At 43.8% G+C, this 24,808-nt stretch overlaps 2 protein-coding genes across 2 annotated transcripts in view; both read right to left on the bottom strand.

The window, feature by feature from the left end:
* Positions 1-23,319, bottom strand: LOC115323432 (PH and SEC7 domain-containing protein). The gene is made up of 11 exons (XM_040219672.1): positions 23,216-23,319; positions 19,248-19,441; positions 18,912-18,970; positions 13,854-13,987; positions 12,350-12,449; positions 10,273-10,354; positions 9,820-9,890; positions 6,340-6,497; positions 1,710-1,854; positions 1,425-1,568; positions 1-547 (listed from the first exon to the last, which is right to left on the bottom strand). The coding sequence occupies exons 1-11, from the start codon at positions 23,317-23,319 to the stop codon at positions 197-199; spliced, it is 1,542 nt and encodes a 513-aa protein (XP_040075606.1). The 3' UTR covers positions 1-196.
* Positions 23,320-23,626: 307 nt separating this feature from the next.
* LOC120847820 (guanylate-binding protein 2-like) overlaps positions 23,627-24,808 on the bottom strand; it is a 31,709-nt gene continuing 30,527 nt past the window's right edge. The window contains exon 22 of the mRNA XM_040219701.1: positions 23,627-23,959. Coding sequence (XP_040075635.1) covers positions 23,768-23,959 — 192 coding nt within the window. The 3' untranslated portion in view covers positions 23,627-23,767. The remainder of the gene's footprint in view (positions 23,960-24,808) is intronic.

The raw sequence follows: 24,808 nt of genomic DNA, 5'->3' as shown, positions 1-24,808 counted from the left end.
GCACAACAAGCTTCGCAAGTCAGATTCTGATTTCCCGGCCTCGGCTCCAGACCGAAGGAACGCCTCGAAGCTCTCTTTCGATACAAACCTCCGCTAGGGGTTGCCGGCCTCGAAGGACGACGTTAGGTAATGCCACGAGAAGGGGCTTCTAGCTCTGTCGCAGTGGGGAAACGACGATGACGACGACGACGACGAGCTATGCAATAAAGTCGTTTCCTTTCTGGACCGCCGTTCGGTAGCTGAGGCGGTCTTGTGTGGGCCTCTTGGTTCGGGTGGGGGAACTGCGAGGGGAGCTCGAAGTGGGTCCCGGCATCCCCGTTAGCACCGTGCCCTTGTGGACACCCGCATGGTGCTTAGTCCGTGGGGGAGAGGAGGAGAGGGAGGAGGGTGGGCCCAGAACGCAAGCACCGCCGCCGTTACCGCTGCTGTGGTTCTGGTCGGGTTCGTCCACCTCGCCGATGCTCGTTTCGACGAGGGCTGGTACCAGCTCGGGGTACTGGGCCATCTTGGAGCGTAGCAGGTAGGCGTAAGTGCCGTATCTCCTCAACTGCAGAAGAGAAAGTAAGGTGTACGTCGTCTAAGTCTGCTGCATACGTAAAGCTTACGAGTGTGGGTTGCATGAGCTTGGAAAATGGGAGTGCTCCGACAAGAACGGTGTGACGTTCAAACAATCCATGGTGATGTAAATTTTATAGTCTCACAAAACTGAAGGGATCAGGGCTAGACAGCTATGAAAGACCTTTCAATATCATTGCATATCATAAAAAAAGACGTACGGCGTGGCCACCGATTCGTTGATAAACAATAAGCTGCATCTAGAACTAAAGCAAGTGTTCAGTCACGGAAGAAAAGTTGCTTGCAGCAAGGATGGGCAAAGCAATATTAAAAAGCAGATAAAAGCTAACTACTAACTGCCTTCTGGTGCCCCACATGTGGGAAGGTGTTTTAAACCAATGGAGACGGTTTGATGAGCATATAACAAATAGTTAATAAAATAGTCTCCGATTCAGTCATGATTTGCGAAATATCAAGTCTGTAAAAAAGAATGAACCTTGTTTGTTAAGCAAAATATAAATTGAACAAAGAAAAAGCTGAATTCATGCTCCAATTATCATAGTATACCCCGAATGCTTCTCGGGAACATTCAGACCTACAGGTGGGGGGGGGGGGGAAGCTTTCCCCTTTCTCAATAGCCACAGACAAGTTGAAAGCCAAATGAGCCTCCCTCAAGTCCCCTTGAAAAGCACTTTTATGTTCCTTGGAGACTGTCTCAAGCCCCCAGTTCGCACAAAACGGATATATCACCCGCTCTAGTTGACACGCATAAAGACAAAGGCAACAGGTTATACCCCGCTGAAAGGCATCTTGCAGATTAGCCTGCAACAAAACAGAAAAATCACCGCCAAGCTTCATCGAAGCCCTACCTCACACTGGAGGAAATTTTCTTTTTCGACGAACTCCGCCACTGCACGAGACTTGGCTCCTTTCTCGGGAGCGTTTGCCACATGCTCCTCCAGTTCCTTCTCCAGCCACACAATACGATTCTCGTGATCTGTCAGCTGTTCTCTCTGTGAGGAACAGAAACATCACTATTATGGGCCTTGGTCATAAAAAGGTCAACTTTCATTCTTGGAAATATTTCTACGCTGCCTCTTGCACTTCTAATCTATAGTGTCGGTTTGAAGAAACAAACAATCGGAAAGACTGACCAGGTTTAGCTTGGTGTGGCTGACAGGAAGCAAGGGCCGCTGGAACCTTTTCTGGCTGCCTACTGCACCGGCAAGGGGTGGCGCTGACAGGCTGGCAGTCACAAAGTTGAGTGTGTCTACCCAGCTCTGCAGTTCCTTGGCATCGCTGCAACAGCATGAAAAAACAGTTCCTCCCTTGAAATCCTTGTTATCCTGTTACACGTTGGGCACTCCTGACACTTCCGCTTAACTCTTCTGCTCCCACGCAAAGAGACTCGTGTGGAGAGTTCCTCGAGTTTTAGAAAGGGCGTTTAGTCACCAAGAATAGCTGTGAAGGTCATAAGGGTTATCCTCAGAAATTAGTTAAAAGTATCGTAAAAAGGAATAAAGAAAATTGGTGATCAATGGTATTTTTGGCAGGTCATAAACCATGTGACACACAAAACTTTTTTGACTACCACTCTCATCACCCAACTCAACACAAAAGCTCCGTTGCAAGATCGTTACTTCATCGTTCAGAAACAGTCCCATCTAACTCATCGCTTAGCAATCAAGAACTTAGAGACGTGCGGGAGGCTTTAAAGGAGCGTAACTACCCCGACCGGTTTATAAACCGCATTAACAAACAAATGTCCCATCAGCGTGCGGATCAAGCCGAACAAACACGTGACATCGTGTGCATCCCATACATTAAAGGAGAACTCCGCCGATTTTTCGAGCTGCCTAATCCAAAGGCATAATCTGAATGCGGATGGCTTCCTGAGTCCGAAATGCTATCTCGTTCTCCCAGATTCACTCTCGTTAATTAAAAAGGTGATATTTTGTTTGCTACCGAAACCGAAACATCGTTCTCCATGGTTTTTCCCCAGTTTTCCCCTCCACTCAAGCGTGACGTCACGGGTGGGCAGCGAGGCGCGCGGCCGACAATCAGGTATGCTCACGCCCGCCTTTCTCGCGTCTAACAGGGAGAAAACTTGGGCATTCTTTCTATTTGAAGTTGACAATAACCTTTGCACAAGGTATGGCCTTGGCCTACGTGCTAAACTATAAGAAAGTAAAAAAAAAGGAAAACGGGAGCAATTGGAATTTTGTAAAACCCGTTATTGCAACTCGGTACGCTCAAGCTGTGGCTCGCTAGTTTCATGATATCGCTAGTAAATCCAATCTCTTTTTATTAGAAGCTCCCTGGCGAAGAAAGGTCAAAGAGTCAAGCAATATATTTTTTGACAAATTGCCAAATCACCACGGAAAATGCTTGGAATGTGGGTGCAGATGCCCCAAACGCTCGTATAACCTGAAGGAGCGTACCATTTGTTCGAGATTTTCTTTAGAAAAATTACTGTTGCAGGTGCCAGCACTTGTCCTCTTGTGGCATGAATATGCTCCCTAGTGCTTAAGTAATTTAGCTACAGATCTATAGACCATTTCTGAAAAGCACTTCTGGTCGATGCCATTTTCAGCGTTCGTGCGTGTGGCACATACATTGCTTGCCTTCCAAAGCGACGAACATGTGCAAGCTGGGCTGGGACCCTACACATGTAGACTGTGATTCCCGTAAACAATGAAATGTATAATATGAAATGAACTTTATTTGTGTAGATCAGATGGCAGGTTACTGGCCATGAAGATTGTGTTAAAACGAGAATTAAAAGAACTCTGCAACCACCAAGCCAAACATCAAGGTGCAATGGAATGCGTATAAAATACAAAATTACACTGTTCATCTTCCAAGAAAAACATATTTGCTTGAAGATACAATAGTGTGTTAGGTACAGAAAGACATCGTAAAACTTTTAATTCAAAATATGTTAAAAAAGTTACTAAAAAAATTCGTACCCATGTTTTTTTTACTTTTGGAGTAGAATACAACGCGTCTAAACACCCATCAATGAGAGCACATGGGAAGGGGTAATTCTATAGAAGATTGTTTTTTAAATTAAATTTTAGTTTAGCACAGTTTTCATCAGCTGTAAATTCGCATGCCTCTTCTCAATGACAATAATATCCTTCATGGTTTAAAAAAAATCTTTTCAGCCCTATATAAAATTTTTTTGCAATAGAATAAATTAAAGACGTTTTCATCACTTCTTTAGCAGAGAATATTGCACGCCAACCATTTGTCAAACCAGGCAAAGGCTCTATCGTATGTATATTAATGGAGCTCTACACCTGCTCCATAAACCTCTGTAATAGCAGACAGGAATAGCAATATGTCATGCCAGGAATAGCAATAAGTCATGTCTAAATTCAGACTTGAACTTTGTTTAGACGTTTCACTTCTCGTCTTCAACATATCGGCCGTGTGAGTGGAACTCTGAGAGTAGCCCAAGCTAGATTTGACGTTCGAAACAAATATAGTGTTTATAAAAAATTTTAAAAAAATATCACTGAACCAGTTGTGAATAACAAATGTGACTGTGCAAAATGTTGACTATAGTGCTATAGTGTGTACTATTTTTGTCGATTTTATTGGCGCTCCTCTTTGGACGGATGTCGTAGTGGTCACAGCCGGCTTGAGTTTGCGCTTGCCGTTCTTGAAGCTGTTCCAGCTGCTGAAGGATACTCAACTCGCAGCACGCAGCTATAAAGTATTCCGAGCAAAAGTGAAAATGTTTCATGTTTTCACTTTTCTGGGCACACAGCACCTTGACGTGGCTGACATCCACTGCTGACAGGGAATACTTTTTTTTTTGTCCCACGAAAACATGGGTAAAAAAGAACTTTTTCCCGGCACTGTTTCTACTCTCTATCGTGGAGCACAGGTTGCTACCCATTGCAAAGGAACTTTCAACCTCGAAGCTGCGAAAAAATAATCTCGATCGCTGGCGCCCAGAAAGCTACTTCGCGGCTGCCCGAGTCGCTCGTCCGCCTGCCCACCCATGACGTACGCGGGTAGGGAAAAATAGAAACCCTTGCGGCCGACGTAACTTGAAAATTCGATAACTTCACGGAAAAATTTTATTTTTATAAAATATTTTGGTTATCAGTTGAAATAAAGTTATTGATGCGGTCTGCAAATTTCCAGTCAAATCGAAGCCTACCAAAAAATCGGCATTGGGACGCGTGCTTAGGCTGTTGGGGGTACGAACTGTATACAAAGCCTACAGAACAATAGCCAACGTTATCTCTAAGCTAAAAGAACCGATCCCCTCAGAGACAGAAAGGGGCGGGATCTACCTGGTGCAGTGCAAGGAATGCGACGCTTCCTACATGGAGAGACGGGACGAAAAAGACAAACAAGTAGGGCTGTGCGAATATTCAAAATTTCGAATAGCAGTTCCGAATAATACACTATTCGATATTCGCTTCGAGAAGAACTTCACTATTCGCGTTTTTCGAAGTGTTGATTGCGGTGGGTTAGCCCCGTTGAGTTCGCTTCTTACCGAGCACCGGTGCACTGCGGAGAAGCAATACCTGCGTAAGCAAGCTCCGCGGGTGTTGCTTCTCCACATTACATCGTGCTCGGTAAGAAGCGCACTCAACGGAGTAACCCGCCCCGATAAACACTTGGAAAAGTATGAATATCGCAGTTGCGTGCTTGGATGAAAACCATACATTCAAAGCGGGATGGTGCACGCGTGCCGGCTGCATATGAAAATAAATGGAAACTTTGTGAATGTGTATACAGTATCTACATTGTAGTAAAAGTTTTAAAACTAAACTGACTGTTTTGCAAGAGTATATGTTGGGGAGAGATGCCCTTACAAACTGCATTCATCATGCGTGAGTCATTCCTTTTTAACTCGAAATTAAAGAAAGAATAATAAAGATTTGTAAATTCACTAAATTGGGTATATTTGGCCATTTCCATTGGATTCATTTTATTACAAAGTTGTTGTTTACTTACCATCCCAAGACATCAGACCTTCTGAGGTCACAGTTCATAAATATAGATAGATTAAACTTGGCTTATAATTGAACAGGTGGAACAACCTTCGCAAGTTTCGCTGGGGTTTTGTCTAAGCATTATGTTTTGGTAGTGAAAGGCGTGGAAAAACTATTCGATATTCGATTCGAAAATATTCGGACAAAACCACTATTCGCTTCGAATTCGCTTCAAACTCAAAATCCACTATTCGCACAAGACTACAAACAAGACTAAAAGAACACGCACGGGACGTCGCCAATTCCACGGATGCCACCCGCTTCACATTCAAACTCGTCGACCACGCATGAACGTCAGGCCTCCAATTTGACTTTGACAAGGCATCGACCTTGTCAAAGAGGGAGAAAAGGTGGGGACCGAGAGGATCGAGAATGCTGCTGGAATCTTGGTTCATCCAGGATGACAAACGCAGAAGTGACCCATTGCTGGTTAACAAGAACCATGGCCCCCTGCCGGATATGTACAGAAACTTCATGCCTAAATAATCAAACTTTTCGTGCAACTCTCATTTGCTCTGTGCGTTACTGAAAATTCCTCCCGTATGGGAGGCAAAACGTTTAATTAAATTGTTATTTTTGTTGTGTCAAGCCGTTTTTGTATTACAGTTATCAAGCGGAACAAAAAGAAATTTCCTTGAACTACAAGCACGCCTCATATTACTGAGGCCAAGAAAACCTGAGGATACGAGGGATGCAGGGAGGACACAAGCGGACTCTTTGGTGCAGGCATAAACAAAAATGGCGTTTCTGCTGCCTGGAGACCTACCCTGTTTGAAAGAGGTATTCTGCCTGGTCTGCTGTCTGTAGTCGGAACACATGCTGCTTCTTGGTGTAGTCTGTTGCCTTGGTGGCCAATGAATGATGGATTCGAATAGAGTTATGCAGGCTTTCATACAGCTGATTCTTGCGAAATCCTTGTTCATCCTGAAACGAAGTTCATGAAGGCATGCACCTTCATCATGAAAGTTACAAGACAAGGTAAAACTGTTCTTCTAGACAAAATCATATATTTCTTGGAGTTGAGTGAAAAATAACAGAGAGGACATTATACACTTAACATAATATGCTTGGGAAGCAAACACCCCACAAACACTGAAAACTGTGTCTATCTAGACATGGGCACTTGTACGATCAAATCAGTAAAAACCAAGATGGTGGCCAATAAAAAAACTCTTCACTAACAAATCAAAATACTTTTCTTTTTTTTATTATTCGATACACTAAAAACAATGCCTGGACATTACCCTCAAAATTCGGAACTTGGGAGCTCAGTATTTGTGAAGTAAAACAATGATTTCCCAAAGCTGAAGCCAGTGCGGTGACGTCAGAGATTGTGTCGTCCCGCAACTCGAGTTTCTCTCACGCCTCCGAACCATCCCGACCCGAAGTGTCGTGTTTGCTCGTGTTCCACGATCAAACGCTATTCTCTGGGCCTGCCGCCTATCACTGTGAGTAGACGACGCTTCACTTTCGAGTTTGAAGTTCTTTTAGGGCCCTTTCAGCGATCTCAAATTTTTTGAAACAGTTTGAGGTCGACGAGAACGCCAAACGTTTGTGAACAATGTGGCACTAATTTTGCATGAAAGGCTGCCCTGGCGGAGTCACAACCGAAACTACGGTACACAGACACCAAACCCAATTGTTTTCACTGTTTGTTGATTTCCTTTTCTAAGTCTGAGAGGTCGTTGGGCACATAAGAAAGAGAACTTCGTCTGATTCCCCGACTCACCGATCATCTTCAGTGCTACATGTGCTGAGCGCCACCAGCACCGCCATGTTTTACAAGGGAGGAATAAAAGCTAGGAGGCGACACCACTCCGGACTTCGATTTTTGGTATATCAAAAAGAAGGGTTGTAGTGCGTTCACAATTGCGTGAAAATCATGTTTTACAAATGCCGTTATTAAATATTATAGAAATGTCGCTTACAAAGCTTTTAAATTTCATAATTTTTGACGTCCCAAATTAAAAGAAGCGAGGATGTAAAAAAAGGAAGAGAAAAACGCCAAAAAGAAAGCCGTGCGCACACATATTTTTTTTGTTTTGTTTTTGTGGTATTTTTGTGTTTATGACAACAACTTGCACCGTTTTAGACAACAAAAGAATACAACCTTTGGGGTGTCAGTGCACCTTTAAGGTAGGGTGAACAGAATCGGAGAAAGCACATTTATTTTCACATGATATTCCCGTCATGACAGCCGACGACAGTCTTGTGGCCAGCGCAACGGGGTGAATATTTTCGGTTGATACCGGCGCTTTAAAGTCTGTGGGTGCTTAACGTATAATTTGCCGAATTCCCAAGTTTGAGAAATGTTAATAGTGGGCGCTTCCGCAGTATTTTCCGGTAGGCATTAGTAAAAAAAAAAAAAAGTAATGCAAAGCAAGTAGGGAAGGTAAAAACCTTTTTTGGACTGAACCTCAAGACATCCCAAAGTTTTGACAAATGCTTTCCTATACAATGTAAAGTGACCATATTCCTAGGGCCCCAAAGGGGGATGCATGTCGGGGGGGGGGGGGGGGGGGTATTCTGTTGAGAGATTAGAATTTAGGTAACAACTAACAGCTTTGATATTATTTCGTATGCCTGTGCATATTTCTTTTCATTGCAGTTTGTATACTGCTTGGCATGCATATATAACATGTTCGGTTGGAATATTTATTTTTGTAAAAACCCTTTACAGACTGTAATACACTGAGATGCCCTACCGCCGAAAGATAAATGCTTCGGCGCTTGAGGGTATGTACAATAAATAAATAAATAAATAAATGTATTTGGCAGGATTTGCTATTTTTCACATAAACACCGAAAGATACCCCACTTCTAGTAATCGCAGGGACCTGGCCGACGGTGACCTCGGTAGAAATGGCGTTACTTAGCCACGGCGGGATATAAGCGAACATTGCTGACTAGGAAGGACAGTCGATTTTGGTTCATCACCCCTCCCTGCAATCGCAAGTTTCGCAGGTCACAGACTCTAAAAGTAGCAGTTTTTCAACTTCTTTTGATTGTACATCGAAAGTTAACCTACCCCATATTTTCACCCCATTTGCTTTCGCTTTTAGGTGGGCTATCTCTCGGGTTATTATGGTAGTTTTATTTACATGTGATACACAAAGTAATTTTCAGTATCAGTATCCCTTTAAAGCATATTTTGTTCATTGATCAGAAGAAGCACCCTCTCTACTGATGCATCCCTTTGTTTAACCAGATCTTTTATCTATTTGGGGTTCGGGGTAGCCAAAACAGGAAAAAAAAGACCGTCCCGCAAGCACGCTGGCGAGACATGCGGTCACTTTCATTCTAATACAAGGAAACATGATTTTATGATCAATTCAGTTTTAATAACACAGTGCACAGCAGATGCCATACATGCATGTGCATAGTTGTGACAACCACATTAATGAAATAATCACTGCCAAAAGAAATTGCTTTTAGAGATTCCATTCTATGTAGCAATGCTTGAGTGGAATATGGCAACTAAAGCTAGCATTGATCTTTTCTGAAATTGCTAAGTCCTCTATAGTAATTGTAATGTGATTTCAACATGAAAGGAATAATTAAGGTAATCAATTAGATTCTGATTTGCATGAGTTACGAAGATGAAGATCAAATAGCCGTGGTGTGCCTAGACGTGCAAGGCATCCACAAAATACATTCTATCTTTCATTATCTTCAGTTATCTGTTCCTCACTGTTGGCAGCACATCATTCTAACATTTAGTGGAGGTGCGGTATTCATCACCCCTGTGCTTTGTGGTTGGTATTGCCTCAAACATTTGCTGCAGCAGTCCCTGCTCGATGACACTGAAACAACAATGAAATTCATGATGGGTACCGGGGGACATATTGTGGGATAGTCTTGGGTGCAACTACTGTCTTTGCCATATTCCTAACCCAGCATTGCAGTTTGTTCAATTAGATTCTCAAACAATAAAAAATAAAAAAGGTCAGACAGGAGACTATATTTCTCAAGGCATACTTGTCCCGTGAAGCACACACCGTGTAGCAAAGCTTCCTGTTTGCTTTTGATGGCAATGATAGTGTAACACCAAACCAAGTAAAGACATTTCAATTAATAATAAGTCTCTTAGAAAAAACGTCGACTGCCACTCTGAAACTTCGAGAAGGTTCCTTTTCAAGCGCAGTAAAAGTGTGAAATTTGGTAACGAAGGAAGAATGTCGGTTTTAGCTGCCACACCCTCCGTTTCCTCCAGATAAGCTTCCTACAAGAAGGGGGCACCACTCACCTTGTGCAGATAGAGTACAAGATCCCGTAGCGTTGCGCAGAACATCTCCCAGCCACGCTTTCCCAGGGGAGCTGTTGCGTACAAATTGCTTCATGAGTTGCAAGTCCCGTAAAAATGATAGTCGTTACACTGAAGTGTCTCAATCTCGAGCCGAGCAGGATCAAAGCCTTTTACGAGTCGGGACGTTAAAAAATATGTCGATATATCCTTCGTCGCCTTCAAGTTTGAGAATCCTGTAAACACACTTCCTTTTTAGGGAAATGACATTGTGTCATCTTGTTCCCCAACCTTAGTCTGTTTGCTTCCTCTCAAATACGCGTGAGCAAGCCTCTCTGCGTGCAGGTCTTAAACATTTGCCGGCGCTTCGCCAAACCTCTCCAAGAAAAGGTTTGTCTCTGTCCTCGGCGAGGCCAAAGCACTTTGACGACGCGCGAAATAGCAAAGGGCTCTTACTTCTTTTGCCTCCCGGATCCAAGCAGCACTTGCGCATCACGTAACCTTTCTTGTACTCCGTAGCACAGTTCGGGTTGGGGACCTGGGTCCGAAAATTACCAACCGAGTCTTACGAAGGAACGAGTGCCACAAATGTGACGACACTATGGTCACCGACAAGGTGAGTACTGCAGGGCGCTGCCTTTTGCCATACGTTGGCCGCGCGTGCACGCTCGAGGCCCACGAGACACACAAGCTTCATTGAAGGTAAGGAGCTCGTGCTGGAGGCTGGAGCTCCTCCCTGCCGTTCTCATTCTGTCGGCACGCCAACCCAAGTCATTGTTGTAATTGCTAGCCAAAACCACATGCAAGTATTTAATATTATTGTAAAAAACATATTACCAAAATTTATTTTATGCAATTTCATACCTGCCAACCCACCAACATAAAAATTTGGGAGACTGCCACAAAAAAAAAAAGGTAAAAAAACTTTTTTTTTTCTTTTTATGTTTGACACAAATGTTTTGTGAAAAGGCACTCTGTGCGGATTACACTGTCTTTGCAGTTGTTTTGGAAAAAACTGGGGATGGTGCCCTGCCCTTCTGTGGCACGAAGATAGTTCTGATGTTTTTGTGAGGCGATGTGCATCTTGGTGTCGGCCTTGCCGCAGTGCGAAACGCTCACATCACAGGTGCACATGGTATAGAATCTATGCTTGTCACCCTCCCACGAACTGACAATCGTGGTCAGCCGTGTACGATCTCAGAAATACTAGCAAGTACTTCCTCTTGGCTTTTGAAAGTGCCATTGATCGTTTCAACTAAACCCGGGGAAACACAAAGAGTAGCTCGGCGTTCCGCACTTCACTCGACGACCTGACAAAGCCAACTAAAGCCCAGCACCTTGCCTAGAGCTGCGCACCCATGATCATAAAAGCCATGTTCCAAAATTAGCTTGAACTTACTCCAGAGTAGATGTTTTGTACATTGGCGTTTGAAAATCTACCCTCGTTTTACGCTGCTGCTCCGAGTTGTCATGTGGTAACCCGCCGGAGTAACCTAAACCTACCCTCGAGTAACTCGTATTGACACGCGCAATGATTATAACAATAAAACGTAAAAAAAACAAAAAAACTTATGGCAATCATTTTTTGCGAGATTTGAGGTCTTGTTTGTACAATTGGGAGATGTGATCAAAATTCGGGAGAATTGGCAGGTATGCAAGTTTGACATACTAAACTACAAAAAATGCCCAGTCACTCCCCCAGCTATACGCTCTAATTCAAGTATCTAAAATGACAAAAAGAACTCAATCCAAATGGTAGTACAACGCGGCCTTGGCGTAAGAACTGCTTTGGAGGGATTGAAAAAGTTAAAGCCCGCATAATAACTGTGCCGGGATTAACTGCGATGGTTGGGTCGCACCTTTCAGTCGAAGTTATGACGGCAATTAAGAGTTGCATGCTTTGGCGGCCACAATTTTTAGGAGGATTTAACAAACTATATGATTACTAGCAATCGAGCAGAAGGGGTAATGATGATTAACAGTTTAATAGCGCAACAGCAACAAAGCCCATCCTGTCCAAAGCTGAACTTATTTGGAAGAGACTAGTAAATGCTGAATATAGCATTGCTCAAACGTTTTCATTCTCTAATCCTAGTGACTACTGGCACTGTAAAAAAATGTCGAAGCTCAAAGATTTCCCACCTAGAGCCACTAAACAAGATATGTTTAAAGTATCGGCATTCCATACCTCGATTATCTTGTGAGTGCCGCCATTCTAGCGCTTAGTGCAGAGCAAGCAACATTGGCAACAGCTACGATTAAAAAATGTCCCGTCCTGAGCTCTAGAAATGGTGTCAGGAGTCCAACCTGATATTGTTTTTCTCTGTTGCAGACTGGATTAACATCTCTAAAAGATGGAAAAACGTTTCCTGCGATTTAAGATGAAGCTCCCTATAACTGGCAACAACAATACAACTGGCAATAATGACTTTGAGCACCGAGATGGCAGAAGTGCCGATACTCTAAAGCGAAGCTTCCATAGCAGTTCCAAAGGCAACCTGACAACAGACAGAGGAAGAGGCAGTGTGCGCACCTCCAAGAATGGGTTGTGGCCAATGAATCCCGCAGGCCTGGCTTCAGACGCATTGGACTGATTATCTTGAGAGGAAGTACCGTCTTGTTCAGAGTCGTCCCTGGACAGTGAGCGGCAGAGCATGAAGCACGTCCTCTGGTTGTCGGTTTCGTTTTACTCTCGCAATGTGGCGTGGGAGCACGTTTACAGTTTGTTCTTGACACTGTTGGCAGAAAACTGATCAAAAGCGGTTAAGCCGAGCTCAGGGAGTCTATTGCAAATATTGTATTTTTGCACGATTCTAATGCAGACTTTTTTCAACAACTAACATGTTTGAAATTACGTGCAAATTACAACTGGACTCTAAAAGCAGCCCTGAAGGAAAGCCTCGGAAAACTCGGGGTAAGGAGGACAGCCCCCTCAACATAGACGTAACATGTTTTGGAGCTGGCACTAGTGATGCAAGCAACTCCACAAAACAATGGGTACCACCTATCCACCCCATGTTTTTCTGTTTGCCATTTTCCATTATCATTTCCACGGCTTTACCTTGTTAGCACAATCTCACGCGACGCTGTAGCATTATCGGAGGTAGGAAGTTCGCGCTGGAGGCAGGGCGATTGAAAGGCCTCCTTGCTGTTCATCATTTGTAAGATGAAAAACAAAGTAATTATATTACAAAACTTCTCTATATAAAAAGTAATCGTTCTGGTAGAAAAAAAAAATTAATCGAGCATCTGCACGTTTTGGTGACGAACCCTTGTCAAACTCCGGCAACTTTTGTGCATATGTGCATTCAATGAGGTGGTCAGCGATCATTATTTTATCCACACAGTGGGAATTGGCACCAAGTTAGTTTTCAGATATCAACAATTTAGATATACCAGTGCATTAGAATCGGGAAAACGTAACTAGAGTAACTTGTAAAATTACCTGGCTATGAGAACGACAGTGCAAAACATGTAAAGGTTTTGCACACTCTTTCAAAACTTCAAGGTTCACTAAGTCTGGAGTCACTTAAGCTGCCTTAAATAACTCATTGTAAAAAGAAAAAAATTAATTCAACAGCAATTTTCTACACTGCTTCCACTCCCTCAGTGACTTAGTGCCACAAGCCTTTTTGTCAAAGGCTGAGCAGTTGAGGTTTAAGAAATAGCCAAGGCAACAATGGGAAACAGTAATGCAGAAATGCTTATTCTCGAATAACAGATAAAGTAAATGTTCACTCTATTTTAACTACACCAAAAAATAATTAAATCAAAATTATGACCAATCGGTGTACAAATGTCATGTTTTCGATGTCATGCAGAGGCAGCCGCACTGGCTCCAGAGCAGAATGTGCACCAACGCTTTGCTCTTCAGAAATTAGGTTCCAGCATATGCACGGGGGTCACACAGTGTCTGTAGCCATGCTTGTCTATAGGTAATGAGTAGTGCATGCATCTGTCAAGTGATGGAGGTACTATCACTGCAATTTCACTCTGTGTAGATCGAGAAGATAAGGAAACCACTAGGGTCATCTTACACAGCCCACTCAAGAGGTGCCGTCTTGATGGACATGTACAAGGCCTTGAGCACGTCTTTGGGGAAGTTCTCGCCTTCGTTGAGCTCCGCCAAGTTCTCTACAAACTCCAGGCAGGTCATCTTGTGGCCAATATTCTGCACATGACCAACCACAGCAGGACCACCACTGTCACTACATTAGAGGCAACAAACTGGGATAAATGGGCCAGGGTGCCCTTAACCCCAATACATTTCATAAAAGTGCTTTCACATGGCACGAAGCACCTGGTCTTCCTGAATGTCAAATGCAAACAACATACATTACGTGGGAACTTAATCGTGAACAGTGTGAAAACTTTATTCTAGAAATATGTAGGCAAAGGCATGGCATCTGTGAAAAGTTAACCCCAGGAAGCAAACTTTTTCCTCAAGATATTTCATACAGTGACGTCTTGAAACATTTGTGAAATATTATTACAGTATAGACCACTTACAACGTAACCGCTTATAGTGCAGAACCGGGTATAACGCGGCTTTTTTAAACCACCGGTTCGCCTCCCATAGAACTCCATGTAATTGCATACCGCAGAGATTTGATTGGCCTAAGCCATTTTGGAGCACCTTGTGGAGCAGCCAAAACAGTGTTTTGGAGCAGCAAATGTCGCTTTTAGAGCAGCCAAGACAGTGTCTTGGAGCAGCCAAACAGTGTTTCGGAGCAAAGTGTTTGCTCCGAAACACTGTTTCGGAGCAAACACGTTTGCTCCGAAACAGTGTTTCGGAGCAAAAACTGACTTTTGGAGCATATATTCTTAGAAAATTAAGTATTCGTTTTAAGTGCTGGACAAACGAAGGGCACTTTCTGTTGTGTCGTAATGTGACGTGTTGGGGCGGAACTCGCTGCTTGTGTTTTTGCTGCTGAGACGTCCCACAAATACACAGTGCTGTAGGCGTTGCCAAGCAATTCCGTAAAAAAAAATTGATATTGTTTTACTAATTCTTGACGTGGCAGATTTTTATAAAAAAAAGTAAGCAAACGTAAAACAACGCATTCCAAGCGTTCCGGCTGGTGCCTCTGTTGCAATCATGTTCACAAGCACGTAAGGGCAACTTCGGCAGGCTTGCAGTTACATGAGCTTCGTCGCGCGCGCGGAGACAACGGCTGTTCGACTGAAACCAAAACCATGCCACTCCGCGCTCCGTCGCCAACTGCATGGTTAACAAAATAGTATGCAAAATGTAACTGTTCAGCATACGACAATAAACAGTCCAGCGACTCGCGCTTGCCAGGCCGGCAGGCGAGGTACACACAGAAAAAAAGAACCTGAGCGTATCGATGCAAGACACTGCGAATCAGGGTCAAAAAAGTTCTTGGAGCGCTTCGTGCAACGACTGAACTCGAGACAAACAAGCACGCTGTGCGGGTTCAGCGTGCAGACATTGCCTTCTTTGCTTTAGCTCACTTCTCTTCACCAACTTTCTTTCACGGCAGATTTTTCACGTACCGGGGTCCCTCTCGAAAGAAAGCCCACCAGGAAAAACCTAAGTAATCAAAACTTCGCCAAGCAGTCATTGAGTTAGAGAGAGATTTTTATAGCAGCATATGATTTAAACAAGAGCAGGAATGTCGTCGCGTTTCAGTTTGGAAAGTGCCATATCTGCAGCGACGTGGGGACGGCGACACACGACGTCGCACGAGCGCTTCAGCTCAAAAAGTAACTCCCGCCGCGCAAAAACGTGGTTTTGTTTCACAGCATGACGGCATGTTTGGTACCCGATACACTAACGTCCGAGAGTCCGCACACGCCTGCGTCTACCGCTAAAAAAAAGAAAAGACGCGAGACGAGATTTCTGAGACGACGAGTACACGAAACGCGAGACGTTGGGAAAAATCATGCAAGACCAAATAGACGATTGATACAGGGTACTTTGTGTCGGGTGGCGTCTTGTGCGACCTAGCTTACGCATGCTCAATTACGGTTCTCAGTTTAGTTTCGTTTTTGAAAGGCGACCAAAATTGCTTCTTTGGCGCAGGCTTGGCGCAGATTAGCCATATTTCGGTGAAATGTAGCAGGATGTAGCAAGGTTAGCCCCTTGGTGCAGTTTGGCACAATTGGCGCAGCAATCACATCACTGATACCGCTTAATATGCAGGCGCACAAAGGGAAATACCGGTTATAGTGCGGTTTCTGGAGCAGCCCGCCGACCGCGCCGACTGACCCGCGTTGCCCATGCAGCGAGCACGCTTCCCTGTGCGACACTAGATAACGGCGCGAGCCGCAAGCGGCACTTGCGGGACAAGCAGGTTGCTCGAAGAAGAAGCGAAGAGAGAGGCTTCAGTTGACATAGCGACGGAGGGACGCACGCACGTGTCGTTCACGTGCGTGCTGTGCGTCCCCCCGCTGCATTGGAAACAACCGCAACGACAGACCAATCGCAGGTCGAGGAGAAGTGTTCGCGCGCGTTGCATGCCGGTCGCAGGCCGGCTGCTTCTACCCGCAAACATGGCGTCGGTTGTGATCGTCGACGCATACGGCGTGGTGGACGCTCATCATTCCCCGTAAAAGCGCTATCCTTGACTGTGAATTTTCGTTGTGTGTCGCTATAATAATCCAGCACGTACTAGAAGGAAAGATCCACCTATTCGTGCGGCGATGTCGGCGGCACATTCAAGACGGCAGAAACGCCCGTGTCGTCGTGTTTGTTTACTTCGACTACAGTGGTGCTTTCTAAGAATTTGTGTTTTCGAACATCGCCTGGATTTCTTATTTGGAGCATTTCATGCCTGCGGTCAAGTTGAAGGTATTACTGGCGCGTACCGTATAAAGGATGCGAATTTTCACGCGTTTTCATCGCCGGAGAAAAGTGATTCGTGTTAGCAATCCTGAACTCTCGCAACGTCCGTCCACAACTTGCGACGCGGTTAAAAGGCTGCACCAGGCAAAAGTCGCTCATTTCTTTCAAAATGTGTGACACACTTGAGAGAGAAGTGTACTAGTCTGGTGAAGTAAAGACTTTCCTCAAACTAAGCTTTATTTTTCATCTAACATAAATTAATTGTTTCACAAAGCTAAGTTGTCTCATGGCATGTATTTTAACCTGAAAAATTGATGTTTTACTTATAGCGCGGTATCGCTTATAGTGCGGATTTTCGCGACTCCCGCGACATACATTATATGCGGTCTACACTGTACTTATTTATTCAATACTGCAACCTCATTGAGATTTTAGCAGGGTGGACATTGTGGTACAGCAAAATACACCAATCATCACACAAAAAGACCTACATGACAATATAAAAACATGCTGCAAACTATGTCCCAATCACAAAGCCGGCTCGCACAAGTGATTGTGATACACTTATACAAAGCATTTTAAAACGCCATTCAGTAATTGAAAAACATATACTTTTATTACACTAACAAAGAAAAGGGAAAATAAATCGGTATAAAAGCAATATTCAGCAGTGCACTTAGTGACATGTTTGCCTATCAATGGCCAAAAAGAGGAAACAAAGGAAGTAAGAATTTGGTCGTCATCAACACATAACACTTCAAAACCTCCTTTGCTTCATTGCCAGCTTGGGGAGATAAATGTAACACTTCTCTTTTATTCTTAGTCTGCTTTATCAAGTTATTATAGGAAGGTCACCGGAGAATCACCGCCTACAACTTCTGGGTAGTGACTCTCTGACGAGCCTAGAAACATACCATATTCTGCAGTAAATGGATGCTGCCTCTATACTATGCTAAGTTACTTTCAGTTTCAGAGCCAAACGAGTTTCATATGCCATCCCACTTGTGCCAATAACGTGGGTACCTAGCGTTGTTAAACAAAACGAAGAAAACAAGCACCTTAAAATCTAAAGGGGGAACCCCCTTTCTCTATCTCTTGCTATTCTCCTGAAATGCCTCATTTGGGTCCCTGACGAAATCCTAGACCATTTTCGATCTACAATGGAGAACAAGCGACAATAGAATGAGAGTCCTTGAGTCTTCGGCTCCTGTTTGGGATATGTTTTCGGGAGTCGAAGGCACAAGCGACTACGAGAGGTTTCGCCGCAAATATCTGCGATATGCATAGCTGAAGGGTCTGCATGCATAATCAAGCATCTTCCGAAGCAGGACGGCAAATTCGTCCTTTCCAGCAAGACCATCCTTCTTGCTGAAAAGCAATTTGTGATGCAAACGGTGTGGAACAACAGGGCACCGGAATGGGAAACCGTGGTGAGAAATGGAGGTGGTCGGACCTTTCTGCATTTAGATGAGCACAGAAAAAAAATATAGCTTCCATAATTAGCCCGCAGAAACTCCCCATTTAAAAAAAACCAACTTTCTCTGCCAAGAACAAAACGGAGAGCACCGTATAAAGTCCAGAAACCCTATCCTCCATGCAAACTGAACCCTAGTATTTTCTCGCATGGACAAATAGAAAAATTGCCATGGCTAGAAGGAATACGTAAAAGGGTTATGCTTGTCACAGTCGAAGCTCGATAATTAAGACCTCATAGGGACAGCAAAACGCTTCAAATTTAACAAAGTTCAAATTAAAAATACGCACTTAGATTGTCAGTTTTTTTTATTTGATAGTCTCCCAGGAAAAGTTGTTAATTTTTCCTTGCCTCTACTAAAAAAAAAGCAGCATTAACTCTGCTTTGCAAATAGCATACCTTTCTTAGGAAGCCTTCAGCAGTTTCTTTGCTACGGAAAAAAAAAAAAAAGTTCATGGTGCCACAAGCAGGTTTTGCGTCAGCGACACTCGGTCACTTGGCACAGATACCAATGTGGTCGTTTCACTTGCACAACTTCACTGTCCGAAAGCGGACCACAGACCACGGCATGTTTGTTGACGTAAATATATTAGATGGGAAAAGATCTCATAAGGCTGGGTGATGCCTCAAACAAAACGTTGAAGACTGCACCTCAAAAGTGAGTGCCACGCAAGACGGAAGCGCTCTTTGTCTGTACAGATATAAACTTGAGCGGCAGCTTAGGAATGACTAGGCTGCCTTTGTGCGAGCCATTATAGGATTACTTGACTCGAGATCCATCAAAGAAAAAATGAAAGAAAGACTGGTGCCTACCTCTCCGTGCAGGTCCGTGTTGAGGAGCATCAGCGCGCAAGTCAGCGTGTGCACCGCATCTGCAACAAGTGGTCGGCAAGCTCAAGGCCTGTTCACACGTACACCGCAGCAGTGTTAGTCAGTGCTGGAAATAGCGCTAACTATGCCGATGCAGTGACGACTTCATACTATCTTGATGATAAAACACTTTTAAGATGCTGCATCGGTGCTAAGTTGCGTTCGAATTGGCACTGCACTGTCCCTAGTGTTGATTTAGTGCTGCGACGTACGCTTCAGCGGTTTTAACAAACGCGAGAACAGTCTTCACGTCGGACAAGAGCCTGCAGTAGTGCTTACCCTGCGACTTGAAGGCTCCCGGGTTGGCGTCGAGGTAGCGCTTGGAGAAGTGCACGAGCACGCGCTCCCGCTTCTGCGTCTCGCCGATCAGGCAGAACCGGTGCAGGAACATGCGCAGGGCGGCATCCAGTGGCCGCTGATTGAAGTCGAAGAATTTGAGGTACTCCTCGGCTACCACCCGGGCGAATTCGTTGCTGACGGCAAAAAGAAACGAAAGGGTGCGGTGTCAGGTCGGGGATCGGTGAAGTTACGCCATACACCGCGAGAACTTTCTAGTGCAATGCGGTCAAAGCTAAAGGCGCCCATGCACTTGTACACCTTGAATGCTGGTCAAAGCTATGAAGGCAAGCTCTTGACTTCTCCTAAATTGCAACAGCAAGTTGTCTTAAGACAAAGACAGATTGAGACACGCATAATGATGGTGAAATCAATCAATGAAAAGCCTTTGAAGTAGCAAAGACAAAAAAAAAAAGAAGATGAAATGGAGCTTGTGCTTTGACAGACCAAGCCAACTAGGCAATAACACAAAAGTGCATTTGCTGTATTGTATCACAGCATTGTGATGAGCCGAAGTGGTGTTTGAGGCACCTTTTAGAGCTGTCGTGTTTATGGTTCTGCTTCCATCATCGGCTGCCTCATTAAGTGGTGTGGAGCAGCAAGCAAGTTGAGTTGGAAGCCCAGATCTGCATCCAAAAGCTGCCAGAAGTGCATTGTGAAGTAGAAAATTTGCGGCACATGAATGTCCTTTGTTATTATCAACTTCCTGCATTCATACTTAAAAAAGAGAGTGCCTTTTCTACTTTGCTAGTCCAGCATGCCCAAGAGCTACCACCATTAAAATGTCAAGCAGTTTAATTAACTGAAATCCAATATATAAAATTGATAGCATTGGTTTCAAGCAGCCACTTAGGATCAGGAGGTGTTCAGAGACAAATGATCACTTAGATTTATGAAACATGTGCATGTATGTGTGGAAAACGCAGTGCCATGTTATTGTTTTCCACAAACGCTTTCTTGTGTATTTTGTAATCATGTTTGTCACGTGTGAAGCACGTGCATATCTTTTCTTTTCTTGTGATCGTGTGCTTTTTCGTTTTGGCACGTGGCGTGTTCGAACCTTGTCTTTTTCAGAGTAGATAAACCTCGGAGTTGTTCAGCCACCACTGGATGCATGTCTTAACTCGCGACAGGTTCGGCCACGTCGTAAGAGTATGGTGCATTTAAAATATTGATAATTGAAGCAAAATCAATGAACATTCAAGAGGAATAATTTTGAAAAAGAATCATTACGAGTATGAAATAAAGAGTCTTTTCACAAATTGTAAAACCTGGAATAAAGCGTAAAAATTTATATTCAAATAAATAAAAAGTTTTGATCATCAAGCAGCGCACGGCAAGAGCAGTTAGCTGTTTAGTTTAAAGGCAATAATATATCAGCATAAAATTGTTAGTGAGTCAATAAACTGTGGATATTCAATGCTAAAGCTAATTACCCATTTAAAAAACTTTGCTTACTCACTGTATAATATAAATAGTCTTAGGTCAACTTAAAAGCAGCAAAGAAAATTGGGAATCTGACCAAAACAAGAACTTGTTAAGCCACATCAAGTTGGTAGCACAGAAAAACAATTTCACAACGCCCACATGCAAAACCTCTCAGTTATGACTAAGTATGTGCACCAGGCCACCGCCAAGAATTCTAGATATTTCTAGAATAACACGGTATCACTATTTTAAATTCAAACAAAAAAAAAAGAAAGAAGAAAAGAAACGATGCACGCGCGCTGTACTTCGTTAAGTCGTTTCCCCTACTTGCCCAGCTCCGCTCCGGGGCAGCTGTAGAACAAAGGGCCGCCAGTCGCAACGAGTCTGCGAGATGGCGCCCGTTTTCCATCAATAATAATAAAAAGTAGTTTTGCTCATCGTACTCATCACTATTCATAAGCCTTTTTCTTCTTCTTCTTCAACATCAAGATCTAACGATTTTACGGCTATCCTAGCTGCTATTAGTTCCTGCGCTCGGTAACGTAAAAGCAGCAGACGAGATCAATCGTCATTTGGCGTTTACAGAGGAGTGGGCGCGACTGAAGGCTGAAGCACACGTGCGAAAAAAACCACGAAATATCAAAAAAAAAAAAAAAAAAAAGAGGTCGGATTATGCGAAAATTGTTTTACGCGATTTTCCACGAAAGAGCGTGTTCAAGGAACGCAAATCGCAAATAAGGTTTCGTTAAAAGCATACACGCGAGTTCGAGTTCTGTACCGCAAATACCCATGTGTTATTAAAAAAAAAAAAAAATATGTGTAAAAGTTTTTTTATAAGTTAAGGTTTTTAGTGCGATTTTCGGTTGGTTTTTGACACACGTGGTACCAACTTACGCAACATTTGTCATACGACACGCAGTGTAACTTACGCTAGGATTTGTGAAGGCAGCGCGGGCTGCGTGTGAGGTTCACGCAATCAGCGCAGCGGCTGCGGAGCGATTGCTCTGCAATTGTCGCTTCCCCGCCTTGCACAGCTGCCACGCGTGAAGCACCGCCAACGCAGACACAGCAAGGTAAGCGTTGTGGCGCAGTTAAGCGTAGAAATTGCATATCCGCTATTGTCACCACACGCCAGAATCGCCTGCGTTTCCTTCAGCGCCGACGACACAAAACGCTGGAAGGGCCGTTTGCGTGCACGTTTGTGACTGCTCAAAACACTCGAGCATGTAGCGCTTTTGGACCGCTCCGAATCCACCGAGGGAATTCCCCATTAGTTAGTAGCGCACAAGAAAGTATTGTGTGTGACGATATCCTTGGAGGGTCTTACCCTATGTAGGAGCTTGCACCATGGAAGTAGCCTCCAACACTCAAGAGCTTAGCATCCAAAATTTTCTGAATAGTAGATGCTGCAAGATTCGACCTCCATATGCACTTTGGTGCAGCGACGCTACACTCTGTCGTAGCTTAGCTTGCAGCACATGAAAGTTACAGGCACGAGGTCATTGCCTTGGGAGGCACTGGTTCCGTAAGTAAAGCTCATCAATAGAGGCAGTTTTCGTGGACTATAAGCTTGCAGTCCTATGGTTCTCTGCATTCTGTTTAAGCGTTGTGGATGCCTGGTCCTTACCTGCTGTGTGGGCACAGGGGACAGTGGATAAACAAAAACAATGTGCCTACACACTATGCTTCGCACACCCCCGAGCTGATGGCAGGGTGAGAGCTAGCTACATGCCCACCGAACCAATCATCACCCAACCTTGCTCCCTGCGCATGGGTATGGGAGTGGGCGTGATCATGTGGCGAAAGATGAGACTGGTGTAATGAGCGAACAGCTTCGACCGTATTGTCAGCTTTAGGGTGAATGGAGTATCGCTACTGTAGTACTTGAGGCCAATATCAGCAGCCTCATAGCTTTCTGGATTCATTTTTTTTAATGCAAAAGCATTAACTGTTTTCTGGAGCGAGCCGATGTTTGACGACGCCAAACGGCAGATAAATTGCCAAAGCCGCAATTTGAGGTATTTCAGCTTTGAAACCACGCAAAAGCCATGCAAAACGGCAGTGCTATGAAGCTGCCGTGCGTCAGTTTCAATTAGAGTACCCCAATGGCGCTGCGTGCCCGCGCCAGAGCAGAAACGGTCGAGGCGCCCACTGATCCTCTCGGTACCTCAGCCGTTCCTGCTCCGGCGCGGGCACACAGCGCCGAAAGGGTCAGAAGCAGCTTCGGTGCCGAGAAAATCAGAAGCAGCCGCGGCATGAAGAACGGCATTCATGCTTTTGCATTCAAAACTCGTAAGTGCTTAGGTGTATTTCAAGCCTTTTTACAAGATAATCAAATATGTAGCATTTATTTCATCAGCACAATGAGAGAGTTGATTGGTGCAACTCCAGCCACCATAAACATAAGAAAAATTGCATAGATCAAAAGAAACTATATTCTGCAGAGCAAAAACAACCACAAACAAGGAGTTTGGATATTATACATCATTTTCGCATTACTGTGACCTTCCACATCCAGATAAACCATATCCTCAGAGATATCACGATAACACATCTGCACTTTATTGTAGCCATCTATCGATAGCATTGTGCATCATATACTATAGACAGTGTCACCCAAAAAATAGCTTACTATAAGACAAGTCTTCATTGAAGGTACTTCCACAAATGTTAAAAAAAGGAAATTTGTCACACTAAAATTTTTTGAAGTACAGTAAAACCTCGTTCTAACAAAGTTGAAGGAGCGGTCGTAATTATTTTGTTATAACCATTAGTTTGTTATAGCCGATGTCCATTTCTTCCCACTATTAGCAAGCAAGGGGAATTATGATTGCTTTGTTATATCCATTAGTTTGTTATATCCCATTTTGTTATAACGAGGTTTTACTGTATCAGAATCCGCCATCTATCAATAACATGTTCATCATTTACTATAACCCTAAAGTAGCTTGCTATAAGACAAGTCTTCATTGAAGATACGGGACTTCCATAAATGTTAAGGAATAAAATATGTCGCACTTAAATTTCGCAAAGTGTCAGAATCCAATCAGCCAAAGAATCCAGAGAAAGAAGCCAACCACACTCGACCAAAATCCCTTGATGCTGTCTATCCTTTGCCTTAATTCGGGGTCAGAGTTCATGAAGTTGTTCACAATATTCCTCTTGAAGTCCTGCTGCCAGAACTTTGGCTTTCCGTCCCCGAGCTGAAGAAGGCACACGTCCATGATCTGAAAAGTCGGACAACGGTTATTGCACTTATTGCGCATTCATCCAGTCAACACCACGCCCATCTGACACTGTATCGGCGAGTCTTGCTACAGGTTTGATAACTGCAATTCTGCAGGGCTGAAAAATCCTGGTGGCTGATGGAGGAATTACTATTGGGTTCCCAAAAGTATCCCAATAGGTTCCTTAAGCTGTTCCTGCTCCTAGGTGCACATTTCTGCAGTTTCAGCACTATTTCAGCAGATCTGAGCCCTCCACTGATGCATAGCTATGATGCAAACAATCCGTGGTACTATGTGGATTATTGTTTGCAAGGTATGTGGGCTTCTCAACTGCCTTCCTGCATCAATGTTGAGACTGGAAGCCTTGGCTATGAATATAAATTGAGATGAGTGTTCATGAAGATAAATAAAAAGGTTTTGAGAACCATTGTCCTAGATATAAGTAGGGCCCTTCGTTGTCAAGTGTTATGTTTTCCAAGAATGGGGGGAAAGGGGGGTAAAAATCTGGTGGTATTTTTTATGCTCGTAAGTGGGGAGGCATAGGGATTCTCTAGAAACTATTACGGAACTCTCTGCGTTATATATAGGGATCAACAACTATAATTTACAAAAAGTATTAATTGCTTTTAGGTCATGGAAGGTTTGATTTACACAAACAAGTCATTAATGTGTAAATAATCGGATTAAAACATGGCACAAGAGCCCATTTGGTCAATTCGATTTTCAGCAAATTTTTGTTGACAAACATAAGTGTCTGTATGAGCAGAATTTGTCCCGATAAAGCTATCCAGTCTTCAGACGTATCCTAACTGAGAGAACGGTTTCTCAGTATCAAAGCTTTCATTGGCA

This window comes from Ixodes scapularis, unplaced genomic scaffold (assembly GCF_016920785.2).
Source record: "Ixodes scapularis isolate PalLabHiFi unplaced genomic scaffold, ASM1692078v2 PGA_scaffold3__209_contigs__length_174095766, whole genome shotgun sequence".
Lineage (NCBI taxonomy): Eukaryota > Metazoa > Arthropoda > Arachnida > Ixodida > Ixodidae > Ixodes > Ixodes scapularis.
The sequence above is the reverse complement of the archived record's forward strand: the minus strand, read 5'-3'. Positions and strand labels throughout refer to the sequence as shown.

Bases quoted from the DNA above. Each gene is read 5' to 3' on its own strand.
- LOC115323432 (XM_040219672.1), bottom strand. From the start codon at position 23,319: ATGCTATCGATAGATGGCTACAATAAAGTGCAGATGTGTTATCGTGAT. The intron at 6,498-9,819 runs GTGAGTGGTGCC...ACTTCGTTTCAG, and splicing joins TTGTACTCTATCTGCACAAG to GATGAACAAGGATTTCGCAA. The intron at 1,569-1,709 runs GTCAGTCTTTCC...TGTTCCTCACAG, and splicing joins GCCACACCAAGCTAAACCTG to AGAGAACAGCTGACAGATCA.